The 18,028-nt window shown below is 32.3% G+C and overlaps 1 protein-coding gene across 1 annotated transcript; it reads left to right on the top strand.

Moving 5' to 3' along the window:
- The first annotated feature begins 2,839 nt into the window (after positions 1–2,839).
- LOC126888643 (uncharacterized protein MCAP_0864-like) lies at positions 2,840–8,036 on the top strand. The gene is made up of 2 exons (XM_050657002.1): positions 2,840–3,506; positions 7,996–8,036. The coding sequence occupies exons 1-2, from the start codon at positions 2,840–2,842 to the stop codon at positions 8,034–8,036; spliced, it is 708 nt and encodes a 235-aa protein (XP_050512959.1).
- Positions 8,037–18,028: the final 9,992 nt, after the last annotated feature.

The raw sequence follows: 18,028 nt of genomic DNA, 5'->3' as shown, positions 1-18,028 counted from the left end.
ATAGCTACGACCAGTTTTTATTAGGTAATCCAGTCCTATTAAACATATATTTATTATAAAAATATTTTTCAGATGTAAAGATTACTGAGGGATTTAATATGGATCTATTAGCTACAAAACTAACTAAATATGTGGGGTAATATAATCAATAAAAAACTTATTATGAGGTACACACAGAAACATAATGGTACATGGTACTTAGCTTCGTATAATTTAATTCCAACAGACTAACCATTTAATTTAACTATAGTTTTAGTCCAGAGAAATAAGATTTTTCTCGTGACACATCCCCCTCCAGGCCGAAACCAAATTTTTTGAGTAGTATGGACATCTATATTAATAACCTTTATGTTTCCTGCAGCCGATTTTGATATATATACATCGTTATAAACCAATGAAAAACGGTAAATCTTCGCTTTTTTCGACTATAACCAAAAAGTTAAGCATTTTAAACAAAGAGAGTAAGAAACTCATAAATCGTCTAACAAATTTCAAAATGGCGTTCGCTGAATATGTCTATCCTTATTGGTTTCTTAGAAAATTGCAAAATAAATCATAAATTTTGAGTTTTTACAAATATTCATAACTTATGTAAAAATTACCTTAAAACCTTATTATTACACGAATTGCTTAGACTTCTGGTGCTTAAATTATATTTTAAATTTCAAAGCAATTGGTCAAATACTTTAAAAGTTATTTAATTTGTTTATCCCAAATTAATTTTTTGCAACACTATAAGTCAGAAAATTATAAGGTTACAGTATGACTTCTGACAGTTTATGGAAGAAGAACATTTATACTATTGACTTAATTAAAAAAAATGACAAAAAGTAATTTTAAACAGTGTAAAAATATTTTGCAAATACACGTCGATTTTTGGTTACTTAAAAACAATTAGAATAACTTTTTAACCGTTACCCGTAGAAAAATTATTTTTTCACATTTGGGAAGACTGAATTTTTATTTACATTTAGAAAGAAAAACGAAAGTTCTAGGACGATTAGGGACGAGGTTAGCCCCCCCCTTTTTTTAATTTACATGTTTTTGCAAAATAATTTTGCAGTATTTAGAACTATTTTTTGTCATTTTTTTTAATTAAATTAATAGTATAAAAATATCCTTCTTTCATAAACTATCCAAAGTATTAGTGTAACTTTATCAGTTTCTGACCTATAGCGTTGCAAAAAAAATTAATTTGGAAACAAATTAAATACCTTTTAAACTATTTGACCTATTACTTTAAAATTTAGGGTATACTTTAAGCACCAGAAGTCTCAGCATTCCGTGTAATAAGAACGTTCTAAGTTAATTTTTACATAAGTTATGAATATTTATAAAAACTCAAAATTTATGATTTATTTTGCAATTTTCTATGCAACCAATAAGGATAGACATATTCAGCGAACGCCATATTGAAGTTTTTTATACGATTTGTGAGATTCTCACTCTCAAATTTGTTTAAAATACTTAACTTTTTGGTTATAGACAAAAAAGCGAAAATTTACCGTTTTTGATTTTCATTTGTTTATAACTATGTATATCATCAAAATCGGCTGCAGGAAACATATAGGTTATTAATATAGAAGTCCATACTACTTAAAAAATTTGGTTTCGGCCTGCAGGGGGTTGTTTCACCAACAGGATATTTTTTTCCTTATTTCTCTGAACTATTTTCTGGAGATACCAGTCGGTTTATCTTTTCAATAACTGTTTGTTATTATATAACACAATTAGCATCTTACTCGATATTTCTTCGTTTTGTTATTTGTAGCAAATCTATATTTACACGTTTTTATTTCAAAGTCATTACAAAATCTAAAACAAAATCTCTTACTATGTATCCATTTTATGTAGAGCTCAATATTGAGATATATTATTGCCCTTCCATTTGTAAAATGTTATAATTACTCATATTCTTCTTTATGGTGTCGAAGGCTGGACTCTTAATATTGACTTAATGAGAAAGCTGGCAGCTTTTGAGATGTGGCTTTTTAGGAGAATTGGACTAATCATAACATGAACGAAATGAACGACAAAGAATTTTGACCAATATTAAAAGGCGAAAGACGGTATATTTTGGGACATACTTAAAAATGATTTGTTGCAGATGATTATGAAGGGTAAATCGAAGGAAAAGGGGGTCGTGGTAGACGACAAACATCCTGGCTGAAAAACATTCGCGACTGGACGGGGTTGAACACACGGACGCTTTTAAGAAAAGCAAAAGGTATCGACGAGTTTGAAATGATCATAACCAACCTTTATTAGTGGAGTAAGCACTAGAGAAGAAGAAGAAGATTCGTCTCTATTTATCCCTCTCTTCCATATGTCAATCATATAAGTCAACAGATTGAAAGCCACGCTTAGGTTGTGCTCCAAATTAAATCTTCAAAATCAGACGAAAACAGAACAATTAAATTATTTATTGATTTGATAGTGAAAATAAGGGTGATAAAGTGATATCTGAAACTATTTTAAGCAGCATTAAAGTAAGATTGAACCAATATTTAATTATTTTATATACAACATCATTATAAATGTAAGCCATCAGTATATCCGATAAAAAACCTAGGTCCGCTGAGTTGAACAGCCAAAGTTTTTTTACGCGGTAATACTGATAATAAAACCAGTAACCTACTAATTACGTGGTCAATTACAATAGATATATTTTATTATTTTTCAAATAGACACAGAAATATATTACAGGATTGGATTTAAATATTTAAGAATACCTGTAGGTGATATCGATTTATTGTTATTGTTGTTATATACTGTTATACTAAAATATTATAGCTACAAACAATATTAAGGCTAGTAGAAGTTAACAAATAAAAAAATAATGAACTCAGATACATCGGATGAAATCAAAAAAAGAGGCAGAGAAGGAGACGATGGAACATTCAACGAAAGTAAAAAAACGGCTAGAACTACAATTGATAGCCATAACCAAGAAAAGAAGCTAGATCAAATAATTAGAATGATGCAAGATCTAACTGAAGAAACAAAAAATCTAGCAGCAGAAGTCAAAGATATAAAAGAAGACCAAAGGGAGTACTGGAAAGAATTAAGAGAACTCAGAGACGAAATAGAAAAGGTCAAACAGGCAAATCAAAAGTCGCAAATCGAGAAGGATGAAATGAAGAAAGAACTGAATGACACGAAGCTACGACTAGAAAAATTAGAAAAAGAAAGGAAAGCCAACAACGTCGTAATACAAGGTTTGCAAATTGATACAAACGACAGGGACATACTCAGGCAGACCATAGGTAATTTCATGGAAGCAGAAATGAATATTAAGGTTAAAATTGATGAAGTAATAAAATTAGGAGAAAAAACATGTTTAGTTAAGCTACCAAACCATCATGAGAAAGAAACGGTTATGAAAAACAAAGCGAAACTACAACATGCAAAAGACAGGAGAGTGTTCATCAACAACGATATGACCAAAGAAGATTTACAAGTACAGAAAAAAATAAGACAAGTTGGCCATGAAGAAGCAAATAAGGGTAAAAATGTAAAAGTAAAATTTAATAAGCTAATAATAAATGGGAGAACAATGAAATGGAATAAAAACAGTAACCAGCTAGAGGAAAGTCCGGAAGGGAATCCAAAAAACTAGCACCTGAAAAAAACCCACAAAACACTTCACAAACGATGACGGATATGGCAAAGAAAAAGGCAGTGAATAAAAATACAAGAAATAGACCGAACACAACTGACAAGACTGAAATTGACACAAGAGAAACCATAGCCATTGGAGCATGGAATGTAAGAACCTTATATGAAAACGGCAGATTAGAGCAAGTAGGCCAAGAAATGGATAATTACAAGTTGAAATTTATTGGTTTAAGCGAAACACACTGGAACGGCAGCGGATCAACTCGAGTAGGAGACCAAAAATTAATGATTTATTCTGGGAATACATCTGAAAATGCGAAACACGAAAAGGGTGTAGCAATACTTTTATCTCAAGAAGGAAAAAATGCTTTAATGGAATGGGAACCATCATCTGAGAGAATTATTTGGGCTAGACTCAAAGCAAAGTACTATAACCTAATAGTGATCAACGTTTACGCTCCTACAAATGAAAATAATGATGCAGAAAAGGAAGAGTTTTATGAAAAATTGCAAGCAACATACAATAATATAAACAAAAAGTATAAAAGAGATATAAAAATGATAATTGGAGATTTCAATGCCAAGATTGGCAATGATAATATAGGATATGAACATGTGATGGGAAAAGAAGGTCTAGGAAGGAAAAATAACAACGGAAATCGATTAATTGAATTCTGTGAACAGAATGAGCTCATTATAGGTGGCAGTATTTTTAAACATAAGCAGATCCACAAAGAAACTTGGAAATCACCGGGTGGTAGATATAAGAACCAAATCGACCATATACTAATTGAATCAAAATGGAGAAGCTGGCTACAAGATGTCAGGGCCTTAAGGGGTGCAGATGTGGATTCGGACCACATGCTTATCAGGGCCCAATTAAAGATGAAACTAGCCAGAGAAAATAATCGCAAGACTACCAGAAGAAAAAGATTCAATGTAGAAACCCTAAAGCAAGAAGAAACAAGGAAAATATTCACCGACAGACTTAAAGTAAACCGAAATATACACCACTGTAATGGAGACTCTGTGGAAGAAATATGGAAAAATTTCAAAGAGGTCATGATGAAGACAGCAGACGAAACAATCGGGTTGAAAAAAAGTGAAAATAAAAAATGGATAACTAAAGACACGTTACAGCTTATAGAAGAAAGAAAGAAAATCAAGAAAGATATATTGCAAAAAGAAGGAACAAGGGAAGAAGAGATCCTTGAAAGAAAATACAAAGCAAAAAACATAGAAGTGAAAAAGGCATGCAGAAACGATAGAAGGAATTACATAAACGAAATGCTAAAATCAGCAGAGAAAGCAGCACAAGATAATGATCTACGAACACAATACACGATTATACGAAACCTAACAGGCAATCGAGCAAGAAGTGTAAGAGAAATAAAAGATAAAAAGGGAAAATTAATTAAATCTGAGAAAGAAATAACTCAAAGATGGAGAGAATACTTTGAAGAAACATACGCCAAACATGACCGAACCCAAGAATTGGATGAGCAAATTGAAATACAAGAATTAGAGGTTAACACTGGGGTAATTACAAGAGAGGAAATTGCCAACGCACTTAAATTATTAAAGAATGGCAAATCCGCAGGAACAGATAATTTACCTATCGACCTGATAAAAGCAGACACCGAACAAGCCATAGATATGCTACATAAACTTTTAAATAAAATATGGGCCAACGAAGAACTGCCACAAGAATGGAAAGAGGGACTGATAATAAAAATACCAAAGAAGGGAGATCTGAGTAACTGTAAAAATTGGCGTGCAATAACTCTATTAAGCGCCTCATCCAAGGTGCTAACAAAAATTCTGCTCGAAAGAATAAAAGAAGAATTGGACAAGAAACTGAGAAGTAACCAAGCAGGCTTTCGTGCTAAACGCTCTACTATAGATCACATATGCACCTTAAGAATTATCCTAGAACAAGCTAATGAATGGCAGAAAGACATAAATTTAAGTTTTATCGACTTTGAAAAGGCTTTCGACCGAGTCAATAGGGAACAAATGTGGAAAATTTTAAGACAGTATGGTCTACCAACAAAAATTATTAACCTGATCAAACTGTTTTATGATGGGTATAAAGCTAGACTAGAACACGAGGGAGCAATCACAGAAGAAATAGCTATTGAAAGCGGTGTTAAACAAGGTTGTATCTTATCTCCTACTTTGTTCCTTATCTTGGTAGACTGGATTATGAGGAAAGTAACGGATGATCGGACAGGCATTAGATGGAACCTCTTTAATCAGCTTGAAGATCTTGAATTTGCTGACGACGTCTGCCTGTTAACAGAACACAGAACTCACATGCAAACAAAAGTCGATAAGCTAACACAGTACTCTGATATGATTGGTCTCCGGATAAATACAGAGAAGACAAAAATCTTAAAAAATGATAACCCGCAAATTAACAAAATAAAAATAAAAGACAAAGAAATTGAAGAAGTAGAGAAAGTCACGTATTTGGGATCAATCATGGAAAGAAAAGGAGGATGCATGAAAGACATACAAGCAAGAATAACTAAGGCACAATTCGCCTTCAATGCGTTAAATAAAATCTGGCAAACAAGTGAAATAACAGAGTCAACAAAAATCAATATATTCAATACATGTGTAAAAAGCATATTACTCTACGGAGCAGAAACTTGGAAGCACGACGAAAGCACAACAAAGAGGCTACAGACTTTTGTAAATAGGTCTTTAAGAAAGATCTTAAAAATTTACTGGCCTAATATAATAACAAATGAAGAACTATGGAAACGAACGAAACAAACCAGTATAATAGCAACAATCAGACAGAAGAAATGGAAATGGATCGGCCATACGTTAAGAAAAGATCCTAGTAACATCACAAGACAAGCACTCGAATATCAACCTGAGGGTACAAGGAAGAGGGGACGACCAGATAATACTTGGAAGAAAACAGTAACCAGAGAACACAACAGAATCGGCTTAAGTTGGGGGGAAGTGAAAAACAAAGCAGGAAACAGAGGAGAATGGAAGGAACTGGTACGCAGATTAACCAGAGAATAAACACTAGAAGATGCGCTGAGCTGGCCACCAGCCGTCTTACACTATCGGCCAAGAAACGCAGATGCGCCCAATACTCCACTAGGAGTGATGGTCCAAGAAGAGAGAGGAGAATTGGACTAATCATAACATGAACGAAATGAACGACAAAGAATTTTGACCAATATTAAAAGGCGAAAGACGGTATATTTTGGGACATACTTAAAAATGATTTGTTGCAGATGATTATGAAGGGTAAATCGAAGGAAAAGGGGGTCGTGGTAGACGACAAACATCCTGGCTGAAAAACATTCGCGACTGGACGGGGTTGAACACACGGACGCTTTTAAGAAAAGCAAAAGGTATCGACGAGTTTGAAATGATCATAACCAACCTTTATTAGTGGAGTAAGCACTAGAGAAGAAGAAGAAGATTCGTCTCTATTTATCCCTCTCTTCCATATGTCATTTTTACATTGGAATTGCAGTCGATTTTTGATTTTTTGATTATATGGATTTCAGAATCCAACCCCTTGCTTTATAATAATATAATAATAATAATAATGGAGTTTATTTGTAGCAAATAAATTGTACATATAAAATAAACTCAGTTCCTCACTGAAGTTGTATGTACAACTTGTGCGTGAGGGTTAAATTTTGATTATAATACAACACTAAATAATTTTAAAATTTACAAAAAGGAATAAAAAATAGTCTTTTTGCTCATCTGTCTTTAAATTTGGGATGCTCTTCTCACTAATTCAGTTACTCTTACATTTTGTTTATCGGATCTACGAAAATCTCATAAAATTTAAAAAAAAAGGATTGCGAATAATTTGTGATGGGCTCCTCTGGCGGGACTTCGTCTTCGATGAGAATTACCATGACTTTTGATTCTGTTTTATCTATTTTTACAATAAATTTTACGATTTAAACATTTAGAAGTGACGTTTCAAATAAATCATTTTTGACATTTATGTTACATCTCCATATCTTTTGTTACGTCCAGCTCATCTCCGTTTTTAAAATGTGTTCGGCAGCGTTTGTTTTTTTTGCTTGGGCCTTAGACATTTAGTTTTTTTTTGTATCGCAAGTATATTTTTGGCATTTGTATTTTAATGGTTCTTTGGGTTAAAACTAGAAAATTTGTAGGAGGAAAATTAGTATACAAAAAAAAACCAGAAGATAAGTCAATATAAATCCCATCAAAGATGAAAACGATATAGAAGTTAACTAGATAACGCTAAAACGAAATATACAAGAAGCAGTGGACGAAACGCTAAAAACTGATATAGTAAACAAGAAACAGAAACCTTAAATTAAAAAATTACTTGTCTCACAAAATAATAATATGTTATAGGAAAATGTCAAGAGAAGCAACCAGCATTAGTAGATCATTAAAAACATGGCTATAAAGCCATAATGGAATACAAGCTAAAATAAAGGCAGAGCACTGGGAAGAATTTACAAAACGATTAGAGACGAATGTGTGACCAACAAATATAAAAATTTGAAGAAAAGTCTTCTGCATAAATGGTATATTTATTTTATACAGGGTGTTTTATTAATAATTGTCCATATAGTAACTGGAGAAACCTTAGCACAAAATACGAAGATTTAACCTAAAACACCTTAATAAAATGTGGTTCCTTACTGAGTTACAGGGTGATTTATCTAAAAATTTAAAAACTATTTTTGCTCAGCATTTTGAAACTATTCGACATATCGTTTTCATACTTGGCAGGAAGTATAGATACTGTACAAGCTACTAAATTATGATAAACAAACGTTTCTAGCTACTATCAGAGGCGTACGACAGGGGATAGTGAATGGTTGACCCTTCTCAAATTCTACGCCACTGGAGGAATTACTATTTTAGTGCCATTTTTACACTCTCCAATACCTTATACGTAAATAATGTACTCTTTATTGGTAACGATAAAGTTATTAGTTTTCGCGATATTTGAAGTTAAATATGAAACGGCACAGTTATTTTGATTAACTTATGATATGATTCATATGATTAAAATTTAAAAATTATTTGTACCCATAGTCCAGAAAGCCACTGCGCATCCGCTAGGGAAAATATTCTAATTAGGATTTTTTGCACAATCTTACTCAAAAAGGACTCCTTTTAACAAATTTGCATGTTGCCAGGACCAAAAGGTGGTAAAAAATTTTTTAAACGTTTTTTTTGGTTTTTTCTTAAAATTATTTTTTTTGCATGGAAAAAAGTTTTTTTAGATTTTTTGGATCATTCCAAACAGAAAATGCCTTTAGTGACTTTTCTCTAATACTGACAGTTTTTGACATATTAGCGATTAAAAATTGAAAAATTGCGAAATCGGCCATTTTTAACCCTCAAAAACTATGTGAAAAACTGAAAATTTGAATGTTGCCAAGGTAGATAGATATTCTTTAAACATCGATTGATGAATTCCCGAAGAGTTTCTTGCAGTACAATATTCAAAACTCCTTTGTTTTTTAATTGCCAATCAAGCATGCGCGACACTATTTTCCACCGACAGTATGGTGCAAATGAAAGGAATAAATTCGTTATTTCGTAAACCGGCGACTTTAAGGAAAAATCCCGAAATAGGTCGATTTTTATTTTTAAGTTATGATATTGTGGCATATATGGTATACTAGTGACGTCATCCATCTGGACGTGATGACGCAATCGATGATTTTTTTAAATGAGAATAGGGGTCGTGTGCTAGCTCATTTGAAAGGTTCTTCAATTCTCTATTCAGTAATATAAACATTTACATAATTATGTATACAGGGTGTAAAAATTTTTTTTATTAAATTAAATTATTTGAAAAAAAAAGAAGTGGAAGGACACCCTGTATAAATAATGATGTAAATGTTTACATTACTGAATAGAGAATTGAAGAACCTTTCAAATGAGTTACCACATGACACCTATTCTCATTTAAAAAAATCATCGATTACGTCATCACGCCCAGACGGATGACGTCACTAGCATACCATATACGTCACAATATCATAACTTAAAAATAAAAATCGACCTATTTCGGGATTTTTCCCTAAAGTCACCGGTTTACGAAATAACGAATTTATTCCTTTCATTTGCACCATACTGTCGGTGGAAAATAGTGTCGCGCACGCTTGATTAGCAATTAAAAAACAAAGGAGTTTTGAATATTGTATTGCAAAAAACTCTTCGGGATTTCATCAATCGATGTTTAAAGAATATCTACCTACCTTGGCAACATTCAAATTTTCAGTTTTTCACATAGTTTTTGAGGGTTAAAAATGGCCGATTTCGCAATTTTTCAATTTTTAATCGCTTATATATATGTCAAAAACTATCATTTTTAGAGAAAAGTCACTTAAGACCTTTTCTGTTTGGAATGATCCAAAAAACCTAAAAAAACTTTTTTCCATGCAAGAAAAATAATTTTAGGAAAAAAACAAACAAAAACGTTTAAAAAATTTTTGACCACCTTTTGGTCCTGGCAACATGCAAATTTGTTAAAAGGAGTCCTTTTTGAGTAAGATTGTGCAAAAAATCCGAATTAGAATATTTTCCCTAGCGGATGCGCAGTGGCTTTCTGGACTACCAGTACTTTTAAACTATTTGGCGTATCCTTATGATACTTGGCAGAAAGTGTAGGCACTGTACACCCTACTAAATTAAGATAAATAAACGTTTCTAGCTACTACCAGAGGCGTACGACAGGGGATAGTGGCTGGTTCACCCTTCCCAAATTTTATGCAACCGACGAAATTGCTAGTTTAGTGTAATTAGTGTTTTAGGTTAAATCTTCGTATTTTGTGCTAAGGTTTCTCCAGTTACTATATGGACAATTATTAATGAAACACACTGTATATATAATGGATTTCTACGGCTGTCGCCGCCTCTCCATACACAGCTTCCAATTTTTTCTATCGTAACACATATCTTCATCTAATTGCCTCGAATCCATTTCCTCCTGAATATTGTCCCTCCAGCTTCTCCGTGGTCGTCCTCTTTTTCTTCTCTCCGGTGGGATCCACTGTAATATTTTTCTCGGCCAGCGAGTCTCATTCATTCTTTTAACGTGACCGAACCATGTCAGCTGTCTCTTTTCAATATCGTCTATTATAGTTTTTTCCACCTTCATTATGTTCTCTAATTTTTTCATGTCTTACATGTTCTAATCTCGAAACCTGACAACTTCTCCTCAAAAAGTCCATTTCTGTACTAAGTAGCTTCTTTTAATTTCTTGCACTTATGTCCCAAAGTTCTGCACCGTAGATTGTAGCGCTCTTCATTATACTTTCATATATTCTTCTCGTTGTTTCCTTCCTGATATATTTGTCCAATAAAATTGAATTGAGGGATCTAGTGATGCTTCTTCAACAATATGTCCTTGTTCCAATGGTAGGTTTTCAACGTCTTCGTTTCCCACTATGAAGTATTCTGACTTGTCCATATTTATTACTAATCCTGCCTGTTGGTAATGTTCATTTAGCTTCCGTATCATATAGCTTAGGTCATCTTGATTTTGGGCTATAACAACTTGGTCGTCCTCAAAGTATAATGTAAATAGAAAGTCATCTCCCACTTTCAGTCCCATCGGTTTTACTGCTTTTGTCCACCTCTGTAAGGATTGGTCAAAGTATATTTTAAAGAGAGTGGGAGATAGACAACATCCTTGTCGGAGGCCTTTTGAAGTATTAAATACCTCAGTGAAATTTTTGCCGTTTTTGATTCTGGTGTTAGTGGTCTCATATAACATTCCAGTTGCTTGTATGAGTTTTCCATCGATACCGATGTCTTTCATTGACTGCCATAGTTCTATTATGCGGACACTATCATAGGCTTTTTCTAGGTCGAAAAGAGCAAAGTGGGTTTCCTGATTTCTCTGTATTCTTTTTTCTAGTGCTATTTTTAAAGTGAAAAGATTGTCTACCGTTGAACGTCCCGCACGAAAACCTGCTTGTTCTTCAGCTTGCTTCCCTTGAATTTCTTGTTCTATTTTATTTCTTAATATCCTGGAGTATAATCTTCCAATGGTGCTGATGACTGCGATTCCCCTATAGTTTTTGGGGTTATTTTTAGGTCCCTTCTTATGTATGGGAGTAACATGTGATGTTAGCCATTCGTCTGGTACTTTTTCTCCATTTAGACATCTTTCGAAAAGGTTTTTAAGCATAGCCAATAGTTTGGTTGGTCCATATTTTATTAATTCAGGATTGATTCCTCCAGTCCGGGATTTCATAGTTTTAATAGCGTCTTCCACTTTGCTTTTATCTAGTTCTATTTCGTGTTCTCTCTGTATATCATTCTCTTTTTCTTGTATTCTTGTTATGTGTTGTGGTCGTTTTTCTATTAATAATTCCTTAAAATGTTGTTCCCACTCGGCATCAGATATACTCTTAATTGTGTGCCCACCTTTTTGTAATGTTCTGACATTCTTTATTATCTTCCATGCTTCTGAACTCCTAGTTCCTCCTAACTGTTGATCTATGTATTTACATTTTTTTTATCCAGGTGGCGTTTTTTCTTTTAATCACTTCTCTTTTTATTTCTCTATTTAGGTCCCTGTATTGTTGTTGAATCTCAATGTTGTCATGATTTTGTAGACGTTGTAGGTGAAGTTGTTTTTTTTTTTTCTTTTCTATTCTCTTCTCGATATCTTTATCCCACCATTCTGGTTTCCTTCCGTTTTCTAAGTTTCCTAGTGCTTCTTGTGCTGCTTGTTTTATGCATGTTTATTTTAAAAACCCCTAAAAGAGGGCTACAAATACAACAGAATGCCTTAAGGTAGATCCTTAGGGATTTCATCCATCATTTGGATTTAACATTTAATATTCCAATATAAAAAATTTAGTCGATATTTTAACGGTTTTAACCGATGTTTTGGTGGCTTAGCAATACTTAGCATGTAAAGCTTGTAAGAATACTGATGATGCTCTCTTTAGAGTAGAAACGTTCTGTTGTATTTGAAGCCCTTTTTTAGATTTTTTTTAAATAAATATACCTTTTATGCAGAAGATTTTTCGTAAAACTATAAAAAACCCAAATAAAAAACTTGTTGAAGGCATCCTATAAAAACCTGAATTTCGTATTTACAAATATGCTTTGACAGATATATCAAAAGTAACAATAGATAATATATGAGGCGTCTAAAATCCAAGGGGTATAAGTGCAATTTTGGTCAAGTTGGAGATGATTACAGTAATAGATAGTCAATACCCATTTTAATGTTGTGGACAAAGGATACAAGTGAATTTAAAAACCAATAGTGAGATCTATGGATATTTCACTTATATCCTGAAAATAGTTTGTTTATCATTTGGCAGCCAATTGATATGAGTACGTACGCTTATATCGTTTGGCCTCCAAACAAGTGTTAGTTATATCGTTTGGCAACCAACTCGTTAATACTTGTTAGTAATTTTCAACGCCTCGCCGCTCGTGCGCGGACGCTACGTTGCTACACCGGCTGTCGGATGACAACTAAGGCGTAGCCCGCTATGCTCTAGTGGAGATGGGGGGGGGTTCGTTGAGATTTCTCTTTCAACCTTAATATAGATGTTAACTGGGCGCCAGGCAGATTTACCCCACGGCTCACGCCTAAAGTAGACTGCAACTCCAAACCTACCAAATTGTTGCAGTACCAATCATGTGTTGTATGGAACAAATGAAATTAGACGATACCTCACGTAAAAATTATCTATTATTAATAAATGAATAAAAAAACATAAATTAAGTCTGTAAATAAATATGAAATAATTACTAATATAATGAACTGAACAAATATAACAATATTGAACAACCACAACGATAACCTACCAAGTAACTAGTTGCGACGAAGCAAATAGGGCTTCTAGCCCTCAAAATTAACCGAAAATTATAAGCGTCGCGTGAGCTCAGGCGGAACCGCTGTAAAACACAAACCAATAATATTATATTATAACAAACCGAAAACGCACTAGGTACTACTCACAAATAAACTAAAATTAATAAAGCCTGATGAACATAAACGCATAAAAAAATATGTTAATAAAAATCCTTATCTTAAATATGTGGTGAGGTATCCAGCGATATATCCAATAAGAAGAGTAACCAGTAACGAATTAACTACGTGATCAAACATTTGCAAACACAACGAAACTAAAAATTGCAAGAAGAAATTGAAAGTAAATGGAGACCCTAAAAAGAGAAAAATAGTATTAGAATATCTCCTTGTATTTACACTATCATAATATTTTATAAAACTAAACTTAAAACTAATAAGTTAACCTAAACTGTCAAAATGACGTCTACTACTACAGCAACTAATAAATTAACAAAATTAAAAACTAAAAACTGACTGAAAATGACGTCAGATAAATAATTCTATTTTAGTAGCAATCTCAAATAAGAAAAAAGATGAAAACTGTAAATTAATGTAGATTTCTTCAAAATGACGTCAGAGCAATTTTATGACGTCAGAGTATTTATGGGTTTATTGGTTATTGGTTTATTGGTCGATATTTATTGGTTTTTTCAGGATTCGAAAAAAATGAACACAATGTGCGTGGTAATATTTCCAAATCTATCTTTGTCATACAATGCACTCAGTCGAATAGAATATTGTCAGCATACTGTCAGTCAGACAGTGACAATCAGTGACAATTTTAAATATTTAACATGGTATCGGGAATATTTTGAGTTGTTGATTAAATAATATTGATATATAGTGTATTTGATAAATAATTGATTTAAGACGTGAACTTCATAAAGTTATTTTTTGTATATTATTTGTGGAAGATCCAAGCAGAGAATACATCAGGATAATATATTCTGTGATCCAAGTATTTTGTTGTTGAAGATGTTCAAAATTGTAAATAGTAACAATATTATATTATTAAAAAATCACTTAAACACTTTTCCTCTTTTCTCGATTGAGTATTAGTTTTTGTTGTACATATAAATTATTACAATCACTGAATACATAATTAGCGAAAAAACTATCACATTTATTAACTGAATTAATAATTTGTAATTATAAAAATAACAGTTATCCAAGAACATTCAAAAGCCATCTCTTTAAATTAATGATGATATTTTCAAGTAGAATGACATTCTAGTAAAGTTTGCATATCTCCTGGCATAGGTTGATCCAATAACTAATTTAATAAATATAATATTTGAACAAGGTACATGTCCTGACAATTTTAAAAAAGCTGTAATTATACCTATATTTAAAAAAGGGATAAAAAATTAGTGCAAAATTTTCGTCCAATATCACTTATTACCAGCCTTGCAAAAATCTTTGAAAAGGCATTAGCCGAACGAGTTAATCAATATCTTAAAAAGTTTAAAATGCTTTCTACAAACCAATTTGGTTTTAAAAACGCTGGACGGAAGGGCCGCCCGAGAACTTTATCGTACCGATCTATTATCGTTCTCGTACTAGATACTGGTATTCTATAAAAATAACAAAGTTACTCGTTATTTTGATATTTTAGAAACACCTACTGTATTTAAAAGTATTTTATGGTTCTACGCATCATTAATTCCTGCATTTGAGAAAATGTTCGATGCCATATTTCGGGGACACACTATAGATGTGTAGATTATTGCATAAATCAATAGAATATTATAGTCATACTTTCTTTTCAAATTAGTTCATTTTTCTGAGAAATCAATAGTTTACAATATTTGCATTTCATTCTATTTCGATTACGCCAGTCAATGCGTGAGATTAAGAACAAGATATTATCTCCAAATTCTATCCTACTGCATGGATTTTAATGAAATTTTGGGAGTAGCCCAATCTCCTAATTCAAAGTCTATCCTATATACTGTATATACTATGGCGCTTTTATCATGGGGGAAGTTCCCACCACTTCTCAGGGGTGAAATATTTTTATTTTCGAATTACATGGAGAAAAAGCAAGATTTTTAAGAAAATTTAAAAATTCATTCTATAATTTGATCACATTTTTTTACAAAAACCATTCATTTTAAACCCGTTCAACTTTTTGAAAGTAGAAATAACACTATATATATTAAAAGGTATTGTAGAAGGAAAACAATGCATTTAAATTATGGTGGATGGGGAGTTAAATGTATATACTTTTCATTTTTCCTTAAAGTACATTAGTCATATATTTTTTTGCACCATATCTCGCTTAGTTTGTAAGTAACTGACATTTAACGGTGCTCGTTTTAAAGGCCTTTTCAAACACTACAAAAGGTGTTGGTAGCATTATACACCTAAAACCTACCGTTCCTCTGTTATTTCAAGTTGAATACACCAATTTGAGCATGCACCAAAAAACAAACTATTTTCACCTACCATATCTCTTTTTGTATTATAAATAGAACATTTACGAAGGAACGAACCTCTTTATTATTTATAATCTAAAAAATGTTTTATATAGTGTTTTTAGTTCGATGCATAGTTTTTAAGGTATTCACAAAAAATCCGTCCGAAAAGGTGTCATTTTTCAATGAAAATAGCCAATTTTCAACTACGCATAACTCAAAAAGTATTGAGTTCTCAAAAAAAAGTATAGACTAGTTTTTGCTTAGAAATAGGTTCTTTAGCCACTTCCGTGCTTATTTTGACCAACAAATTTTCCACCCCCTTGAAGAAGTGGGAACCGCCCCAAGATAAAAGCGCCATAGTATATAGGGTAGATTTGTTTCTTAAAATTCTTATTCTTAAATTCTTAGAATTCTTAAATTCGGAGCCAAATACCCTCATTGACTGCCCTACAATAATGCTCTGCTATGAACGCGTGAGACAGGACACACATAAGATTATAGCAAAATTTCTATTTACCGTAACTTTTCGAGTTTTTGAGCTACGGCAATGAATTTTATGTCATTGGAAAGGTAATTTTGTATTCTTTCAAAATATGTTAAAAAATATAGGACATTTTAAAAAAAGATAAGATTTTTTATTCATTTCCGGTTCAACCGGAAGCCATATTTTTGGTAAAATTTATTGTGATAATAGATAATAAAGTACCATATATGTCTGCAAAATTTAAAATTTTAGTTTCTATTAAGAAGGAAGTTATGGGCACTCAAATATTTTTTAATAAAAAATTCATAACTCCCCTCCTATGGGGAGTTAAGATATATGACTAATGTCATTAAATTTACTGATAGTATATCAAAAATATATCAAAAAATTAAAAAATTCCTTGGAGCCATTTTTGAGAAAATCTAGTTCAAATTTATGTCAAAATTTGACCCCTTAAATATAGGCAACCCGTAACTTTTTCTGAAAAACGATAACATCCTTCTTATAGCCCCATCTTTAGGCTATATAACGACTTTTTCAAATTAAACTTATCTTAAACAAGATTTTAGATAGATAGGGAAATGTGTCGGGTGGGCGGTCGGCCATGTTGGCCGCCATTTTGAATTTGGAAATGTCAAATTCCGTATTTTTATTTATCTATCGATGAGCTTACTTTGAGTTGAATTTCATTCATTTCGGTCAAAATTTGCAAAAATGGGCCCTAAATAACCCCCCTTATTTCGGCCCCCCTTTGAGAGGTTTTTTTAAAAGCTTAGTTTCTCGACAAAATTCTCTTAAACTTACTCATACCGAATTTCATCAAAATCGGTCCAGTAGTTTTTGCTGGGCGGTGGCGACATACGTACGTACATACGTACGTACGTACGTACGTACATACTTCCGACATGTTTTTTTTTCTTTGCTTTTTAGACTCAGGGGGAATCAAAACGTCGAAAAAAAGTGAAATCTGAAAAAATTTTTTTTGCACGATCCTATAACTTTATCTATTATACTATACTACGTATATAGTACGATAAAGTAAAAAAGAAGAAGATTTTTTGACCTTAAATATCGTATTTTTACGTCCCTCAGAAGCTATATACCAATTTTCAGACAAATCGGAGATCCAAAATTTTTTGCCTGAGTGATTTGATATGGAATGTACCATAAACAATTTAAACTTGAAAAAAACTAAAAATGGCGATTTTCAAGGCTTAATAACTCTGTTAAAAGTTATTATTCTTTTTCTCATGATCATCTTTCAGTGCGTCACAGTTTTTCGATTTCTCTCTAACGCATTAAATTGAATGTGACAGAAAAAAAGGCACGTCTGGGAATACTTCGGTAATTATTCTAGTTCGGTGATAGATGGCGCCATAGTCAAAAAAGAATTATTTATTAAATAAAATAATAATATTATCAATATAATCTGTACAATTTATAAGACTATACAAATGAAAGAAAATACCATTTTATAAATGCAATAGACACAATTGATTTGGTTTTATTCCAAATTGAAAATAAAATTTGACAACTGTCAGATTTAACTAAAATGTCACGTTAGAATAAATGTCATAAATGTGTATTATCACGGACTTACCTTTTTTTCTATAATTTGTGACGCACTGAAAAATG

The sequence above is a fragment of the Diabrotica virgifera genome, chromosome 7 (assembly GCF_917563875.1).
Source record: "Diabrotica virgifera virgifera chromosome 7, PGI_DIABVI_V3a".
Lineage (NCBI taxonomy): Eukaryota > Metazoa > Arthropoda > Insecta > Coleoptera > Chrysomelidae > Diabrotica > Diabrotica virgifera.
This window is presented reverse-complemented; position numbering and strand designations above follow the sequence as displayed.